Source organism: Ascaphus truei (genome assembly GCF_040206685.1).
Source record: "Ascaphus truei isolate aAscTru1 chromosome 3 unlocalized genomic scaffold, aAscTru1.hap1 SUPER_3_unloc_4, whole genome shotgun sequence".
NCBI lineage: Eukaryota > Metazoa > Chordata > Amphibia > Anura > Ascaphidae > Ascaphus > Ascaphus truei.
This window is the reverse complement of record NW_027453827.1, coordinates 26,070-47,648: the sequence shown is the minus strand read 5'-3', so window position 1 is coordinate 47,648 and position 21,579 is coordinate 26,070. Positions and strand designations below refer to the sequence as shown.

Sequence of the window (21,579 nt, the reverse complement as noted above, 5' to 3'; positions counted from 1 at the left end):
ATACTACACATACATATTATACACATACTACACATACATATTATACACATACTACACATACATATTATATACATACATATTATACACATACATATTATACACATACTACACATACATATTATACACATACTACACATACATATTATACACATACTACACATACATATTATACACATACTACACATACATATTATACACATACTACACATACATATTATACACATACTACACATACATATTATAAACATACTGTACTACACATTCACATTATACACATACATATTATACACATACTACACATACATATTATACACATACTACACATACATATTATACACATACATATTATACACATACTACACACACATATTATACACATACTACACATACATATTATACACATACTACACATACATATTATACACATACTACACATACATATTATACACATACACATTATACACATACTACACATACATATTATACACATGCACATACATATTATACACATACACACACATATTATACATACATATTATACACATACACATACTACACATACATATTATATACATACTACACATACATATTATACACAAACGACACATTCATATTATACACAAACACATGCTACACATTATACACATGCTACACATACACATTATACACATTCACATTATACACATACATATTATACACATACTACACATACATATTATACACATACTACACATACATATTATACACATACTACACATACATATTATACACATACATATTAAACACATACATATTATACACATACATATTATACACATACTACACACACATATTATACACATACTACACATACATATTATACACATACTACACATACATATTATACACATACTACACATACATATCATACACATACTACACATACATATTATACACATACTACACATACAGTACATATTATATACATACACATTATACACATACTACACATACATATTATACACATACACATACTATACATACATATTATACACATACATATTATACACATACTACACATACATATTATACACATACTACACATACATATTATACACATACTACACATACATATTATACACATACTACACATACATATTATACACATACTACACATACATATTATACACATACTACACATACATATTATACACATACTACACATACACATTATACACATACTACACATACACATACATATTATACACATACTACACATACATATTATACACATACTACACATACATATTATACACATACTACACATACACATTATACACATACTACACATACATATTATACACATACTACACATACAGTACATATTATATACATACACATTATACACATACTACACATACATATTATACACACATTATACACATTATACACATACTACACATACATATTATACACATACTACACATACATATTATACACACACATATTATACACATACTACACATACACGTACATATTATACACATACTACACATACATATTATACACATACTACACATACATATTATACACACACATTATACACATACACATTATACACATACTACAAATACATATTATACACACACATATTATACACATACATATTATACACATACTACACATACATATTATACACATACTACACATACACATACTACACATACATATTATACACATGCACATACATATTATACACATACACACACATATTATACATACATATTATACACATACACATACTACACATACATATTATATACATACTACACATACATATTATACACAAACGACACATTCATATTATACACAAACACATGCTACACATTATACACATGCTACACATACACATTATACACATTCACATTATACACATACATATTATACACATACTACACATACATATTATACACATACTACACATACATATTATACACATACTACACATACATATTATACACATTCATATTATACACATACATATTAAACACATACATATTATACACATACATATTATACACATACTACACACACATATTATACACATACTACACATACATATTATACACATACTACACATACATATTATACACATACTTCACATACATATTATACACATACTACACATACAGTACATATTATATACATACACATTATACACATACTACACATACATATTATACACATACTACACATACACATACTATACATACATATTATACACATACATATTATACACATACTACACATACATATTATACACATACTACACATACATATTATACACATACTACACATACATATTATACACATACTACACATACATATTATACACATACTACACATACACATTATACACATACTATGCATACATATTATACACATACTACACATACATATTATACACATACTACACATACATATTATACACATACTACACATACATATTATACACATACTACACATACATATTATACACATACTACACATACATATTATAAACATACTGTACTACACATTCACATTATACACATACATATTATACACATACTACACATACATATTATACACATACTACACATACATATTATACACATACATATTATACACATACTACACACACATATTATACACATACTACACATACATATTATACACATACTACACATACATATTATACACATACTACACATACATATTATACACATACACATTATACACATACTACACATACATATTATACACATGCACATACATATTATACACATACACACACATATTATACATACATATTATACACATACACATACTACACATACATATTATATACATACTACACATACATATTATACACAAACGACACATTCATATTATACACAAACACATGCTACACATTATACACATGCTACACATACACATTATACACATTCACATTATACACATACATATTATACACATACTACACATACATATTATACACATACTACACATACATATTATACACATACTACACATACATATTATACACATTCATATTATACACATACATATTAAACACATACATATTATACACATACATATTATACACATACATATTATACACATACTACACACACATATTATACACATACTACACATACATATTATACACATACTACACATACATATTATACACATACTACACATACATATTATACACATACTACACATACATATTATACACATACTACACATACAGTACATATTATATACATACACATTATACACATACTACACATACATATTATACACATACTACACATACATATTATACACATACATATTATACACATACTACACATACATATTATACACATACTACACATACATATTATACACATACTACACATACATATTATACACATACTACACATACATATTATACACATACTACACATACATATTATACACATACTACACATACATATTATACACATACTACACATACACATTATACACATACTACACATACACATTATACACATACATATTATACACATACTACACATACATATTATACACATACTACACATACATATTATACACATACTACACATACACATTATACACATACTACACATACAGTACATATTATATACATACACATTATACACATACTACACATACATATTATACACACATTATACACATTATACACATACTACACATACATATTATACACATACTACACATACATATTATACACACACATATTATACACATACTACACATACACGTACATATTATACACATACTACACATACATATTATACACACACATTATACACATACACATTATACACATACTACAAATACATATTATACACACACATATTATACACATACATATTATACACATACTACACATACATATTATACACATACTACACATACACATACTACACATACATATTATACACATACTACACATACATATTATACACATACATATTATACACATACTACACATACACATTATACACATACTATGCATACATATTATACACATACTACACATACATATTATACACATACTACACATACATATTATACACATACTACACATACATATTATACACATACTACACATACATATTATATACATACATATTATACACATACATATTATACACATACTACACATACATATTATACACATACTACACATACATATTATACACATACTACACATACATATTATACACATACTACACATACATATTATACACATACTACACATACATATTATACACATACTACACATACATATTATAAACATACTGTACTACACATTCACATTATACACATACATATTATACACATACTACACATACATATTATACACATACTACACATACATATTATACACATACATATTATACACATACTACACACACATATTATACACATACTACACATACATATTATACACATACTACACATACATATTATACACATACTACACATACATATTATACACATACACATTATACACATACTACACATACATATTATACACATGCACATACATATTATACACATACACACACATATTATACATACATATTATACACATACACATACTACACATACATATTATATACATACTACACATACATATTATACACAAACGACACATTCATATTATACACAAACACATGCTACACATTATACACATGCTACACATACACATTATACACATTCACATTATACACATACATATTATACACATACTACACATACATATTATACACATACTACACATACATATTATACACATACTACACATACATATTATACACATACATATTAAACACATACATATTATACACATACATATTATACACATACATATTATACACATACTACACACACATATTATACACATACTACACATACATATTATACACATACTACACATACATATTATACACATACTACACATACATATCATACACATACTACACATACATATTATACACATACTACACATACAGTACATATTATATACATACACATTATACACATACTACACATACATATTATACACATACACATACTATACATACATATTATACACATACATATTATACACATACTACACATACATATTATACACATACTACACATACATATTATACACATACTACACATACATATTATACACATACTACACATACATATTATACACATACTACACATACATATTATACACATACTACACATACATATTATACACATACTACACATACACATTATACACATACTACACATACACATTATACACATACATATTATACACATACTACACATACATATTATACACATACTACACATACATATTATACACATACTACACATACACATTATACACATACTACACATACATATTATACACATACTACACATACAGTACATATTATATACATACACATTATACACATACTACACATACATATTATACACACATTATACACATTATACACATACTACACATACATATTATACACATACTACACATACATATTATACACACACATATTATACACATACTACACATACACGTACATATTATACACATACTACACATACATATTATACACATACTACACATACATATTATACACACACATTATACACATACACATTATACACATACTACAAATACATATTATACACACACATATTATACACATACATATTATACACATACTACACATACATATTATACACATACTACACATACACATACTACACATACATATTATACACATACTACACATACATATTATACACATACATATTATACACATACTACACATACACATTATACACATACTATGCATACATATTATACACATACTACACATACATATTATACACATACTACACATACATATTATACACATACTACACATACATATTATACACATACTACACATACATATTATATACATACATATTATACACATACATATTATACACATACTACACATACATATTATACACATACTACACATACATATTATACACATACTACACATACATATTATACACATACTACACATACATATTATACACATACTACACATACATATTATACACATACTACACATACATATTATAAACATACTGTACTACACATTCACATTATACACATACATATTATACACATACTACACATACATATTATACACATACTACACATACATATTATACACATACATATTATACACATACTACACACACATATTATACACATACTACACATACATATTATACACATACTACACATACATATTATACACATACTACACATACATATTATACACATACACATTATACACATACTACACATACATATTATACACATGCACATACATATTATACACATACACACACATATTATACATACATATTATACACATACACATACTACACATACATATTATATACATACTACACATACATATTATACACAAACGACACATTCATATTATACACAAACACATGCTACACATTATACACATGCTACACATACACATTATACACATTCACATTATACACATACATATTATACACATACTACACATACATATTATACACATACTACACATACATATTATACACATACTACACATACATATTATACACATTCATATTATACACATACATATTAAACACATACATATTATACACATACATATTATACACATACTACACACACATATTATACACATACTACACATACATATTATACACATACTACACATACATATTATACACATACTTCACATACATATTATACACATACTACACATACAGTACATATTATATACATACACATTATACACATACTACACATACATATTATACACATACTACACATACACATACTATACATACATATTATACACATACATATTATACACATACTACACATACATATTATACACATACTACACATACATATTATACACATACTACACATACATATTATACACATACTACACATACATATTATACACATACTACACATACATATTATACACATACTACACATACATATTATACACATACTACACATACACATTATACACATACAACACATACATATTATACACATACATATTATACACATACTACACATACATATTATACACATACTACACATACATATTATACACATACTACACATACATATTATACACATTCATATTATACACATACATATTAAACACATACATATTATACACATACATATTATACACATACATATTATACACATACTACACACACATATTATACACATACTACACATACATATTATACACATACTACACATACATATTATACACATACTACACATACATATTATACACATACTACACATACAGTACATATTATATACATACACATTATACACATACTACACATACATATTATACACATACTACACATACACATACTATACATACATATTATACACATACATATTATACACATACTACACATACATATTATACACATACTACACATACATATTATACACATACTACACATACATATTATACACATACTACACATACATATTATACACATACTACACATACATATTATACACATACTACACATACATATTATACACATACTACACATACACATTATACACATACAACACATACATATTATACACATACATATTATACACATACTACACATACATATTATACACATACTACACATACATATTATACACATACTACACATACACATTATACACATACTACACATACATATTATACACATACTACACATACAGTACATATTATATACATACACATTATACACATACTACACATACATATTATACACACATTATACACATTATACACATACTACACATACATATTATACACATACTACACATACATATTATACACACACATATTATACACATACTACACATACACGTACATATTATACACATACTACACATACATATTATACACATACTACACATACATATTATACACACACATTATACACATACACATTATACACATACTACAAATACATATTATACACACACATATTATACACATACATATTATACACATACTACACATACATATTATACACATACTACACATACACATACTACACATACATATTATACACATACTACACATACATATTATACACATACATATTATACACATACTACACATACACATTATACACATACTATGCATACATATTATACACATACTACACATACATATTATACACATACTACACATACATATTATACACATACTACACATACATATTATACACATACTACACATACACATTATACACATACTACACATACATATTGTACACATACATATTATACACATACTACACATACATATTATACACATACTACACATACACATTATACACATACATATTATACACATACTACACATACATATTATACACATACTACACATACATATTATACACATACTACACATACACATTATACACATACAACACATACATATTATACACATACTACACATACATATTATACACATACTACACATACATATTATACACATACTACACATACACATTATACACATACTACACATACATATTATACACATACTACACATACAGTACATATTATATACATACACATTATACACATACTACACATACATATTATACACACACATTATACACATTATACACATACTACACATACATATTATACACATACTACACATACATATTATACACACACATTATACACATACTACACATACACGTACATATTATACACATACTACACATACATATTATACACATACTACACATACATATTATACACATACTACACATACATATTATACACATACTACACATACACATTATACACATACTATGCATACATATTATACACATACTACACATACATATTATACACATACTACACATACATATTATACACATACATATTATACACATACTACACATACACATTATACACACACATATTATACACATACTACACATACACGTACATATTATACACATACTACACATACATATTATACACATACTACACATACATATTATACACATACTACACATACATATTATACACATACACATTATACACATATACATTATACACATACATATTATACACATATACATTATACACATACATATTATACACATACTACACATACATATTATACACATACTACACATACAGTACATATTATACACATACACATTATACACATACATATTATACACACACATATAATACACATACTACACATACACGTACATATTATACACATACATATTATACACATACTACACATACATATTATACACACACATATAATACACATACTACACATACACGTACATATTATACACATACATATTATACACATACTACAAATACATATTATACAAACACACATATTATACACATACTACAAATACATATTATACACATACATATTATACACACACATATTATACACATACTACACACACATATTATACACATACTATACACACAAAGCATGGCAGCAGGTAAGCACGGTCTATTTAAATGAAATGCCATGGGGAAGAGCGCGGGGCTTCTGTAACCGCCGCGCCCCCCTAGAAATTCTTCCGCCCCCTGGGGGCCGCGCCCACTAGTTTGCGCACCGCTGTGTTACACTAATGCTGCATGTTTGGTATGTGTGCATATGGTGTAGTGGTTGTGCATATATGGTGAGGGAGGAGAGAGAGGATGGAGGAGAGAGAGGATGGAGGAGAGAGAGGATGGAGGAGAGAGAGGATGGAGGAGAGAGAGAGGGGATGGAGCGAGAGAGAGAGGATGGAGAGAGAGAGAGAGGATGGAGAGAGAGAGAGGGAGAGAGAGAGAGGGAGAATGGAGAGAGAGAGGGGGGATGGAGAGAGAGAGAGAATGGAGAGAGAGAGGATGGAGAGAGAGAGAGAGAGAGAGAGAGAGATGATGGAGAGAGAGAGAGGATGGATGGACAGAGAGGATGGAGAGATAGAGAGGATGGAGAGAGAGAGAGAGAGTATGGAGAGAGAGACTCTCCCTCCCCCCGTGCTCCCCCCTCCCCACACGATGTGCCACTCTGTCCCTCTGTGTGGTATATGTCATGAACACATACACATCCATCTTGCAATGGTTACCAGTAAAGATGGCCTTCCAGTGCTTGTGCTTCAGCAGAGGGCTCCGCAGGGTGTCGAGTAGGGGCAGGATGTGAGTGAGGTCCTGTAGGGTGAGCCGGATACTGAGTAACACCGGATCTCTCTCAGGCAGAGATGGACTCACATCCGAGAAACTCCTCTCCCAGCTCTGCAGCATCTCCCGCACACGCTGCACACTCACCTGTCAGAGGGGAGACGCACATATACACACGTCTGCGGGGGGGACATATACGCATGTCTGCGGGGGGCACATACACGCACGTCTGCGGGAGCACATACACGCACGTCTGCGGGAGCACATACACGCACGTCTGCGGGGAGCACATACACGCACGTCTGCGGGGGGCACATATACGCACGTCTGCGGGGGGCACATATACGCACATCTGCGGGGGGCACATACACGCACGTCTGCGGGGGGCACATATACGCACGTCTGCGGGGGGCACATACACGCACGTCTGCGGGGAGCACATACACGCACGTCTGCGGGGGGCACATACACGCACATCTGCGGGGGCACATACACGCACGTCTGCGGGGAGCGCATACACGCACGTCTGCGGGGGGCACAAACACGCACGTCTGCGGGGAGCACATATACGCACGTCTGCGAGGGGCGCATACACGCACGTCTGCGGGGAGCGCATACACGCACGTCTGCGGGGGGCACATACACGCACGTCTGCGAGGGGCGCATACACGCACGTCTGCGGGGAGCGCATACACGCACGTCTGCGGGGGGCACATACACGCACGTCTGCGGGGGGCACATACACGCACGTCTGCGGGGGGCACATACACGCACGTCTGCGGGGAGCACATACACGCACGTCTGCGGGGAGCACATACACGCACGTCTGCGGTGGGCACATACACGCACGTCTGCGGGGAGCACATACACGCACGTCTGCGGGGAGCACATACACGCACGTCTGCGGGGGCACATACACGCACGTCTGCGGGGAGCACATACACGCACGTCTGCGGGGAGCACATATCGCACGTCTGCGGGAGCACATACACGCACGTCTGCGGGGGCACATACACGCACGTCTGCGGGGAGCACATACACGCACGTCTGCGGGGAGCGCATAAACGCACGTCTGCGGGGAGCACATACACGCACGTCTGCGGGGGGCACATATACGCACGTCTGCGGGGGGCACATATACGCACGTCTGCGGGGGGCACATATACGCACGTCTGCGGGGGGCACATATACGCACGTCTGCGGGGGGCACATATACGCACGTCTGCGGGGGGCACATATACGCACGTCTGCGGGGGGCACATATACGCACGTCTGCGGGGGGCACATACACGCACGTCTGCGGGGAGCACATACACGCACGTCTGCGGGGAGCACATACACGCACGTCTGCGGGGAGCACATACACGCACGTCTGCGGGGAGCACATACACGCACGTCTGCGGGGAGCACATACACGCACGTCTGCGGGGAGCACATACACGCACGTCTGCGGGGAGCACATATCGCACGTCTGCGGGAGCACATACACGCACGTCTGCGGGGGGCACATACACGCACATCTGCGGGGAGCACATACACGCACGTCTGCGGGGAGCACATACACGCACGTCTGCGGGGAGCACATACACGCACGTCTGCGGGGAGCACATACACGCACGTCTGCGGGGAGCACATACACTCACGTCTGCGGGGAGCACATACACGCACGTCTGCGGGGAGCACATACACGCACGTCTGCGGGGAGCACATACACGCACGTCTGCGGGAGCACATACACGCACGTCTGCGGGAGCACATACACGCACGTCTGCGGGGAGCACATACACGCACGTCTGCGGGGAGCACATACACGCACGTCTGCGGGGAGCACATACACGCACGTCTGCAGGGAGCACATACACGCACGTCTGCGGGGAGCACATACACGCACGTCTGCGGGGGGCACATATACGCACGTCTGCGGGGGGCACATACACGCACGTCTGCGGGGGGCACATACACGCACGTCTGCGGGGAGCACATACACGCACGTCTGCGGGGAGCACATACACGCACGTCTGCGGGGAGCACATACACGCACGTCTGCGGGGAGCACATACACGCACGTCTGCGGGGAGCACATACACGCACGTCTGCGGGGAGCACATACACGCACGTCTGCGGGGAGCACATACACGCACGTCTGCGGGGAGCACATACACGCACGTCTGCGGGAGCACATACACGCACGTCTGCGGGAGCACATACACGCACGTCTGCGGGAGCACATACACGCACGTCTGCGGGGAGCACATACACGCACGTCTGCGGGGAGCACATACACGCACGTCTGCAGGGAGCACATACACGCACGTCTGCAGGGAGCACATACACGCACGTCTGCGGGGAGCACATACACGCACGTCTGCGGGGGGCACATACACGCACGTCTGCGGGGGCATATACACGCACGTCTGCGGGGAGCACACATACAGGCACGTCTGCGGGGAGCACATACACGCACGTCTGCGGGGAGCACATACACGCACGTCTGCGGGGAGCACATACACGAACGTCTGCGGGGAGCACATACACGCACGTCTGCGGGGGCATATACACGCACGTCTGCGGGGAGCACATACACGCACGTCTGCGGGGAGCACATACACGCACGTCTGCGGGGAGCACATACACGCACGTCTGCGGGGGCACATACACGCACGTCTGCGGGGGGCACATACACACACATCTGCAGGGAGCACATACACGCACGTCTGCGGGGAGCACATACACGCACGTCTGCGGGGAGCACATACACGCACGTCTGCGGGGAGCACATACACGCACGTCTGCGGGGAGCACATATACGCACGTCTGCGGGGAGCGCATACACGCACGTCTGCGGGGGGCACATACACGCACGTCTGCGGGGGGCACATACACGCACGTCTGCGGGGGGCACATACACGCACGTCTGCGGGGAGCACATACACGCACGTCTGCGGGGAGCACATACACGCACGTCTGCGGGGAGCACATACACGCACGTCTGCGGGGAGCACATACACGCACGTCTGCGGGGAGCGCATACACGCACGTCTGCGGGGGGCACATACACGCACGTCTGCGGGGGGCACATACACACGTCTGCGGGGGGCACATACACGCACGTCTGCGGGGAGCACATATACGCACGTCTGCGGGGAGCGCATACACGCACGTCTGCGAGGGGCACATACACGCACGTCTGCGGGGGGCACATACACGCACGTCTGCGGGGAGCACATACACGCACGTCTGCGGGGAGCGCATACACGCACGTCTGCGGGGAGCGCATACACGCACGTCTGCGGGGAGCGCATACACGCACGTCTGCGGGGAGCGCATACACGCACGTCTGCGGGGAGCGCATACACGCACGTCTGCGGGGAGCGCATACACGCACGTCTGCGGGGAGCGCATACACGCACGTCTGCGGGGGGCACATACACGCACGTCTGCGGGGGGCACATACACGCACGTCTGCGGGGGGCGCACATACACGCACGTCTGCGGGGAGCACATACACGCACGTCTGCGGGGGCACATACACGCACGTCTGCGGGGAGCACATACACGCACGTCTGCGGGGAGCACATACACGCACGTCTGCGGGGAGCACAAACACGCACGTCTGCGGGGAGCACATACACGCACGTCTGCGGGGAGCACATACACGCACGTCTGCGGGGGGCACATACTCGCACGTCTGCGGGGGGCACATACACGCACGTCTGCGGGGAGCACAAACACGCACGTCTGCGGGGAGCACATACACGCACGTCTGCGGGGAGCACATACACGCACGTCTGCGGGGGGCACATACTCGCACGTCTGCGGGGGGCACATACACGCACGTCTGCGGGGAGCACATACACGCACGTCTGCGGGGAGCACATACACGCACGTCTGCGGGGAGCACATACACGCACGTCTGCGGGGAGCACATACACGCACGTCTGCGGGGAGCACATACACGCACGTCTGCGGGGAGCACATACACGCACGTCTGCGGGGAGCACATACACGCACGTCTGCGGGAGCACATACACGCACGTCTGCGGGAGCACATATACGCACGTCTGCGGGGAGCACATACACGCACGTCTGCGGGGGGCACATACACGCACGTCTGCGGGGAGCACATACACGCACGTCTGCGGGGAGCACATACACGCACGTCTGCGGAGAGCACATACACGCACGTCTGCGGAGAGCACATACACGCACGTCTGCGGGGAGCATATATACGCACGTCTGCGGGGAGCACATATACGCACGTCTGCGGGGGGCACATACACGCACGTCTGCGGGGAGCACATACACGCACGTCTGCGGGGAGCACATACACGCACGTCTGCGGGGGGCACATACACGCACGTCTGCGGGGAGCACATACACGCACGTCTGCGGAGAGCACATACACGCACGTCTGCGGGGAGCACATATACGCACGTCTGCGGGGAGCACATACACGCACGTCTGCGGGGGGCACATACACGCACGTCTGCGGGGAGCACATACACGCACGTCTGCGGGGAGCACATACACGCACGTCTGCGGGGAGCACATACACGCACGTCTGCGGGGAGCACATACACGCACGTCTGCGGGGAGCACAAACACGCACGTCTGCGGGGAGCACATACACGCACGTCTGCGGGGAGCACATACACGCACGTCTGCGGGGGGCACATACTCGCACGTCTGCGGGGAGCACATACACGCACGTCTGCGGGGAGCACATACACGCACGTCTGCGGGGAGCACATACACGCACGTCTGCGGGGAGCACATACACGCACGTCTGCGGGGAGCACATACACGCACGTCTGCGGGGAGCACATACACGCACGTCTGCGGGGAGCACATACACGCACGTCTGCGGGAGCACATACACGCACGTCTGCGGGAGCACATATACGCACGTCTGCGGGGAGCACATACACGCACGTCTGCGGGGGGCACATACACGCACGTCTGCGGGGAGCACATACACGCACGTCTGCGGGGAGCACATACACGCACGTCTGCGGGGAGCACATACACGCACGTCTGCGGAGAGCACATACACGCACGTCTGCGGGGAGCACATATACGCACGTCTGCGGGGAGCACATATACGCACGTCTGCGGGGGGCACATACACGCACGTCTGCGGGGAGCACATACACGCACGTCTGCGGGGAGCACATACACGCACGTCTGCGGGGGGCACATACACGCACGTCTGCGGGGAGCACATACACGCACGTCTGCGGAGAGCACATACACGCACGTCTGCGGGGAGCACATATACGCACGTCTGCGGGGAGCACATACACGCACGTCTGCGGGGGGCACATACACGCACGTCTGCGGGGAGCACATACACGCACGTCTGCGGGGAGCACATACACGCACGTCTGCGGGGAGCACATACACGCACGTCTGCGGGGAGCACATACACGCACGTCTGCGGGGAGCACATACACGCACGTCTGCGGGGAGCACATACACGCACGTCTGCGGGGAGCACATACACGCACGTCTGCGGGGAGCACATACACGCACGTCTGCGGGAGCACATACACGCACGTCTGCGGGGAGCACATACACGCACGTCTGCGGGAGCACATACACGCACGTCTGCGGGGAGCACATACACGCACGTCTGCGGGGAGCACATACACGCACGTCTGCGGGGGGCACATACACGCACGTCTGCGGGGAGCACATACACGCACGTCTGCGGGGAGCACATACACGCACGTCTGCGGGGAGCACATACACGCACGTCTGCGGGGAGCACATACACGCACGTCTGCGGGGAGCACATATACGCACGTCTGCGGGGGGCACATACACGCACGTCTGCGGGGGGCACATATACGCACGTCTGCGGGGAGCACATACACGCACGTCTGCGGGGGGCACATACACGCACGTCTGCGGGGAGCACATACACGCACGTCTGCGGGGGGCACATACACGCACGTCTGCGGGAGCACATACAGGCACGTCTGCGGGGAGCACATACACGCACGTCTGCGGGGGGCACATACACGCACGTCTGCGGGAGCACATACACGCACGTCTGCGGGGAGCACATACACGCACGTCTGCGGGGAGCACATACACGCACGTCTGCGGGAGCACATACACGCACGTCTGCGGGGAGCACATACACGCACGTCTGCGGGGAGCACATACTCGCACGTCTGCGGGGAGCACATACTCGCACGTCTGCGGGGGCACATACACGCACGTCTGCGGGGGGCACATACACGCACGTCTGCGGGGAGCACATACACGCACGTCTGCGGGGAGCACATACACGCACGTCTGCGGAGAGCACATACACGCACGTCTGCGGGGAGCACATACACGCACGTCTGCGGGGAGCACATACAGGCACGTCTGCGGGGAGCGCATACACGCACGTCTGCGGGGGGCACATACACGCACGTCTGCGGGGAGCACATACTCGCACGTCTGCGGGGAGCACATACACGCACGTCTGCGGGGAGCGCATACACGCACGTCTGCGGTGAGCGCATACTCGCACGTCTGCGGGGAGCACATACTCGCACGTCTGCGGGGAGCACATACACGCACGTCTGCGGGGAGCACATACACGCACGTCTGCGGGGAGCACATACTCGCACGTCTGCGGGGAGCACATACAGGCACGTCTGCGGGGAGCACATACACGCACGTCTGCGGGAGCACATACACGCACGTCTGCGGGGAGCACATACACGCACGTCTGCGGGGAGCACATACAGGCACGTCTGCGGGGAGCGCATACACGCACGTCTGCGGGGGGCACATACACGCACGTCTGCGGGGAGCACATACTCGCACGTCTGCGGGGGCACATACACGCACGTCTGCGGGGGGCACATACACGCACGTCTGCGGGGGGCACATACACGCACGTCTGCGGGGGGCACATACACGCACGTCTACGGGGAGCACATACACGCACGTCTGCGGGGGGCACATACACGCACGTCTGCGGGGAGCGCATACACGCACGTCTGCGGGGAGCGCATACACGCACGTCTGCGGGGAGCGCATACACGCACGTCTGCGGGGAGCACATACACGCACGTCTGCGGGGAGCACATACACGCACGTCTGCGGGGGCACATACACGCACGTCTGCGGGGAGCACATACACGCACGTCTGCGGGGAGCACATACACGCACGTCTGCGGGGAGCACATACACGCACGTCTGCGGGGGGCACATACACGCACGTCTGCGGGGGGCACATACACGCACGTCTGCGGGGAGCACATACACGCACGTCTGCGGGGAGCACATACACGCACGTCTGCGGGGAGCACATACACGCACGTCTGCGGGGAGCACATATACGCACGTCTGCGGGGGCACATACACGCACGTCTGCGGGGAGCGCATACACGCACGTCTGCGGGGCACATACACGCACGTCTGCGGGGGCACATACACGCACGTCTGCGGGCACATACACGCACGTCTGCGGGGGCACATACACGCACGTCTGCGGGCACATACACGCACGTCTGCGGGAGCTCATACACCACGTCTGCGGAGCACATACCACGTCTGCGGCCTGCATCCACGTCTTCGCCCATACCGCACTCTGAGCCATACACGCACGTCTCGCCTACCCACTCTCTTCCACCTGTCTCAGGTCTCCCCCTTCCCCCTGTCTCAGGTCTCCCCCCTTTCCCCTGTCTCAGGTCTCCCCCCTTCCCCTGTCTCAGGTCTCCCCCCTTCTCCCTGTCTCAGGTCTCCCCCCTTCCCCCTGTCTCAGGTCTCCCCCTTCCCCAGGTCTCCCCCTTCCCCCTGCCTCAGGTCTCCCCCTTCCCCCTGTCTCAGGTCTCCCCCCATCCCCCTGTCTCAGGTCTCCCCCTTCCCCCTGCCTCAGGTCTCCCCCCATCCCCCTGTCTCAGGTCTCCCCCCATCCCCCTGTCTCAGGTCTCCCCCTTCCCCCTGTCTCAGGTCTCCCCATTCCCCCTGCCTCAGGTCTCCCCCCTTCCCCTGTCTCAGGTCTCCCCCATTCCCCCTGTCTCAGGTCTCCCCCTTCCCCCTGTCTCAGGTCTCCCCCCCGTCTCAGGTCTCCCCCCCGTCTCAGGTCTCCCCCTTCCCCCTGTCTCAGGTCTCCCCCTTCTCCCTGTCTCAGGTCTCCCCCTTCTCCCTGTCTCAGGTCTCCCCCTTCCCCCCTGTCTCAGGTCTCCCCCCTTCCCCCTGTCTCAGGTATCCCCCTTCCCCCTGTCTCAGGTCTCCCCCTTCCCCTGGTCTCCCCCTTCCCCGTCTCAGGTCTCCCCCTTCCCCAGGTCCCCCCCTTCCCCCAGTCTCAGGTCTCCCCCTTCCCCCCCTTCCCCAAGTCTCAGGTCTCCCCCTTCCCCCTGTCTCAGGTCTCCCCCTTCCCCCTGTCTCAGGTCTCCCCCTTCTCCCTGTCTCAGGTCTCCCCCTTCTCCCTGTCTCAGGTCTCCCCTTTCCCCCCTGTCTCAGGTCTCCCCCCTTCCCCCTGTCTCAGGTATCCCCCTTCCCCCTGTCTCAGGTCTCCCCCTTCCCCTGGTCTCCCCCTTCCCCGTCTCAGGTCTCCCCCTTCCCCAGGTCCCCCCCTTCCCCCAGTCTCAGGTCTCCCCCTTCCCCCTTCTCCCCCTTCCCCAAGTCTCAGGTCTCCCCCTTCCCCCTGTCTCAGGTCTCCCCCTTCCCCCTGTCTCATGTCTCTCCCCTTCCCCGTGCCTCAGGTCTCCCCCTTCCCGCTGTCTCAGGTCTCCCCCCTTCCCCCTGTCTCAGGTCTCCCCCTTCCCCCTGTCTCAGGTCTCCCCCCTTCCCCCTGTCTCAGGTCTCCCCCTTCCCCCTGTCTCAGGTCTCCCCCCTTCCCCCTGTCTCAGGTCTCCCCCCTTCCCCCTGTCTCAGGTCTCCCCCTTGCCCCTGTCTCAGGTCTCCCCCTTCCCCCTGCCTCAGGTCTCCCCCGTTCCCCCTGTCTCAGGTCTCCCCCTTCCCCCTTCTCCCAGTCTCAGGTCTCCCCCTTCCCCCTGTCTCAGGTCTCCCCCTTCCCCCAGTCTCAGGTCTCCCCCTTCCCCCAGTCTCAGGTCTCCCCCTTGCCCCTGTCTCAGGTCTCCCCCTTCCCCCTGCCTCAGGTCTCCCCCGTTCCCCCTGTCTCAGGTCTCCCCCTTCCCCCTTCTCCCAGTCTCAGGTCTCCCCCTTCCCCCTGTCTCAGGTCTCCCCCTTCCCCCAGTCTCAGGTCTCCCCCTTCCCCCAGTCTCAGGTCTCCCCCTTCCCCCAGTCTCAGGTCTCCCCCTTCCCCCGTCTCCCCCTTCCCCCGTCTCCCCCTTTCCCCAGTCTCAGGTCTCCCCCTATACTGATCTCCCAGAGGTTATTACCTTACTGAAGTGCATGTGCTTCCAGGCAGTGACCTGCTCGCTGCTCCGGCTGCGCAGTCGCCACACCGCCTCCCGTGCTTGGAGCTGCTGCTCCCCGGATATGATTCTTGATATGTCAAACCGTTTCCCTAGAGATGCCGAAATAGACATGTAACAGGGTAAGTCCCATCTACCTATCTTTCCCTCTGTTATGCAAGTCCCTAATAAATGCAGGGCAGTAACAGGTTAATCTGTGGGTATTACACCCCCTGCAGCCTCCTCTGTGATGGACAGAAGTGAGGTGGTGACTCATGACCTGTGTAAGCCTATCAGGATAGGTATAGATCATGAGCCCACCCCTTCTGGAATCCTAATCAGAGGAGTGGCCAAATTTTAGTTTAGTCTTGTGCTGGGAGGAGGAGAGAGCACAAGGGCTATCAGTCTTCCCCATTGGGGGGAAAGCATGCCCACCCCAGGCTTAGTCCTGGGGAACACCAAGACTCATGGTCCCCTACTACCGGGCCTGCACCACCCAGAGGGACCTGTGTTCCTCTGGACCTGCATCTGCTGTGCAAAAGATCTGCAGTGGTTGTGTCTACAATAACGCTCCATGTCCCTTTTACTCTGCTTGAGTGTCAGCTCCATGTTCCTTTTACTCTGCTTGAGTGTCAGCTCCATGTCCCTTTTGACTCTGCTTGAGTTTCAGCTCCATGTTCCTTTTGACTCTGCTTGTGTGTCAGCTCCATGTCCCTTTTTACTCTGCTTGAATGTCAGCTCCATGTTCCTTTTGACTCTGCTTGAGTGTCAGCTCCATGTTCCTTTTGACTCTGCTTGAGTGTCAGCTCCATGTCCCTTTTGACTCTGCTTGAGTTTCAGCTCCTTGTTCTTTTTGACTCTGCTTGAGTGTCAGCTCCATGTCCCTTTTTACTCTGCTTGAGTGTCAGCTCCATGTCCCTTTTTACTCTGCTTGAGTGTCAGCTCCATGTCCCTTTTACTCTGATTGAGTGTCAGCTCCATGTCCCTTTTACTCTGCTTGAGTGTCAGCTCCATGTTCCTTTTGACTCTGCTTGAGTGTCAGCTCCATGTCCCTTTTACTCTGCTTGAGTGTCAGCTCCATGTCCCTTTTACTCTGCTTGAGTGTCAGCTCCATGTTCCTTTTGACTCTGCTTGAGTGTCAGCTCCATGTCCCTTTTGACTCTGCTTGAATTTCAGCTCCATGTTCCTTTTGACTCTGCTTGAGTGTCAGCTCCATGTCCCTTTTTACTCTGCTTGAGTGTCAGCTCCATGTTCCTTTTGACTCTGCTTGAGTGTCAGCTCCATGTCCCTTTTGACTCTGCTTGAGTTTCAGCTCCATGTTCCTTTTGACTCTGCTTGAGTGTCAGCTCCATGTCCCTTTTACTCTGCTTGAGTGTCAGCTCCATGTCCCTTTTTACTCTGCTTGAGTGTCAGCTCCATGTTCCTTTTGACTCTGCTTGAGTGTCAGCTCCATGTTCCTTTTGACTCTGCTTGAGTGTCAGCTCCATGTTCCTTTTGACTCTGCTTGAGTGTCAGTCCTTGAGCAGGTGAGTAGCAGAATGCAGGGGTGGGGACTGATCCCCAGAATATCCTGGCGCCCACTACAGCTGGAGGCGCAGCACTGTGACAGAACCTCAGGGTGAAGAACTCAGCCTGCCGTGGTCTCAATATAGCGCAGGTCGTTCTCAGCCCCCCTGGGCCAACAGGCCCGCTCCACACACACGTGTAGCATCTAGGTCAGTTCTCCCAGAGGCGGGGGGGGGGGGGGGAGGAAAGGTGTTACACACAGGTCACAGAACATGCCACAGGAGGCCACGGGTAGAGGGCAGGAGATTATGCTGGACAGAGCAGCTGAGAATCTGTGCCAGGATATATTAC

At 45.5% G+C, this 21,579-nt stretch overlaps 1 protein-coding gene across 1 annotated transcript in view; it reads right to left on the bottom strand.

The window, feature by feature from the left end:
* Positions 1 to 20,364, bottom strand: part of LOC142473341 (dynein heavy chain domain-containing protein 1-like) — a 434,059-nt gene extending 413,695 nt beyond the window's left edge. Inside the window, exons 1-3 of the mRNA XM_075580578.1 lie at positions 20,229 to 20,364; positions 19,708 to 19,835; positions 10,306 to 10,504 (exon numbers count right to left, since the gene is read on the bottom strand). Coding sequence (XP_075436693.1) covers positions 10,306 to 10,504; positions 19,708 to 19,835; positions 20,229 to 20,364 — 463 coding nt within the window. The remainder of the gene's footprint in view (positions 1 to 10,305; positions 10,505 to 19,707; positions 19,836 to 20,228) is intronic.
* Between the last annotated feature and the right edge of the window lie 1,215 nt (positions 20,365 to 21,579).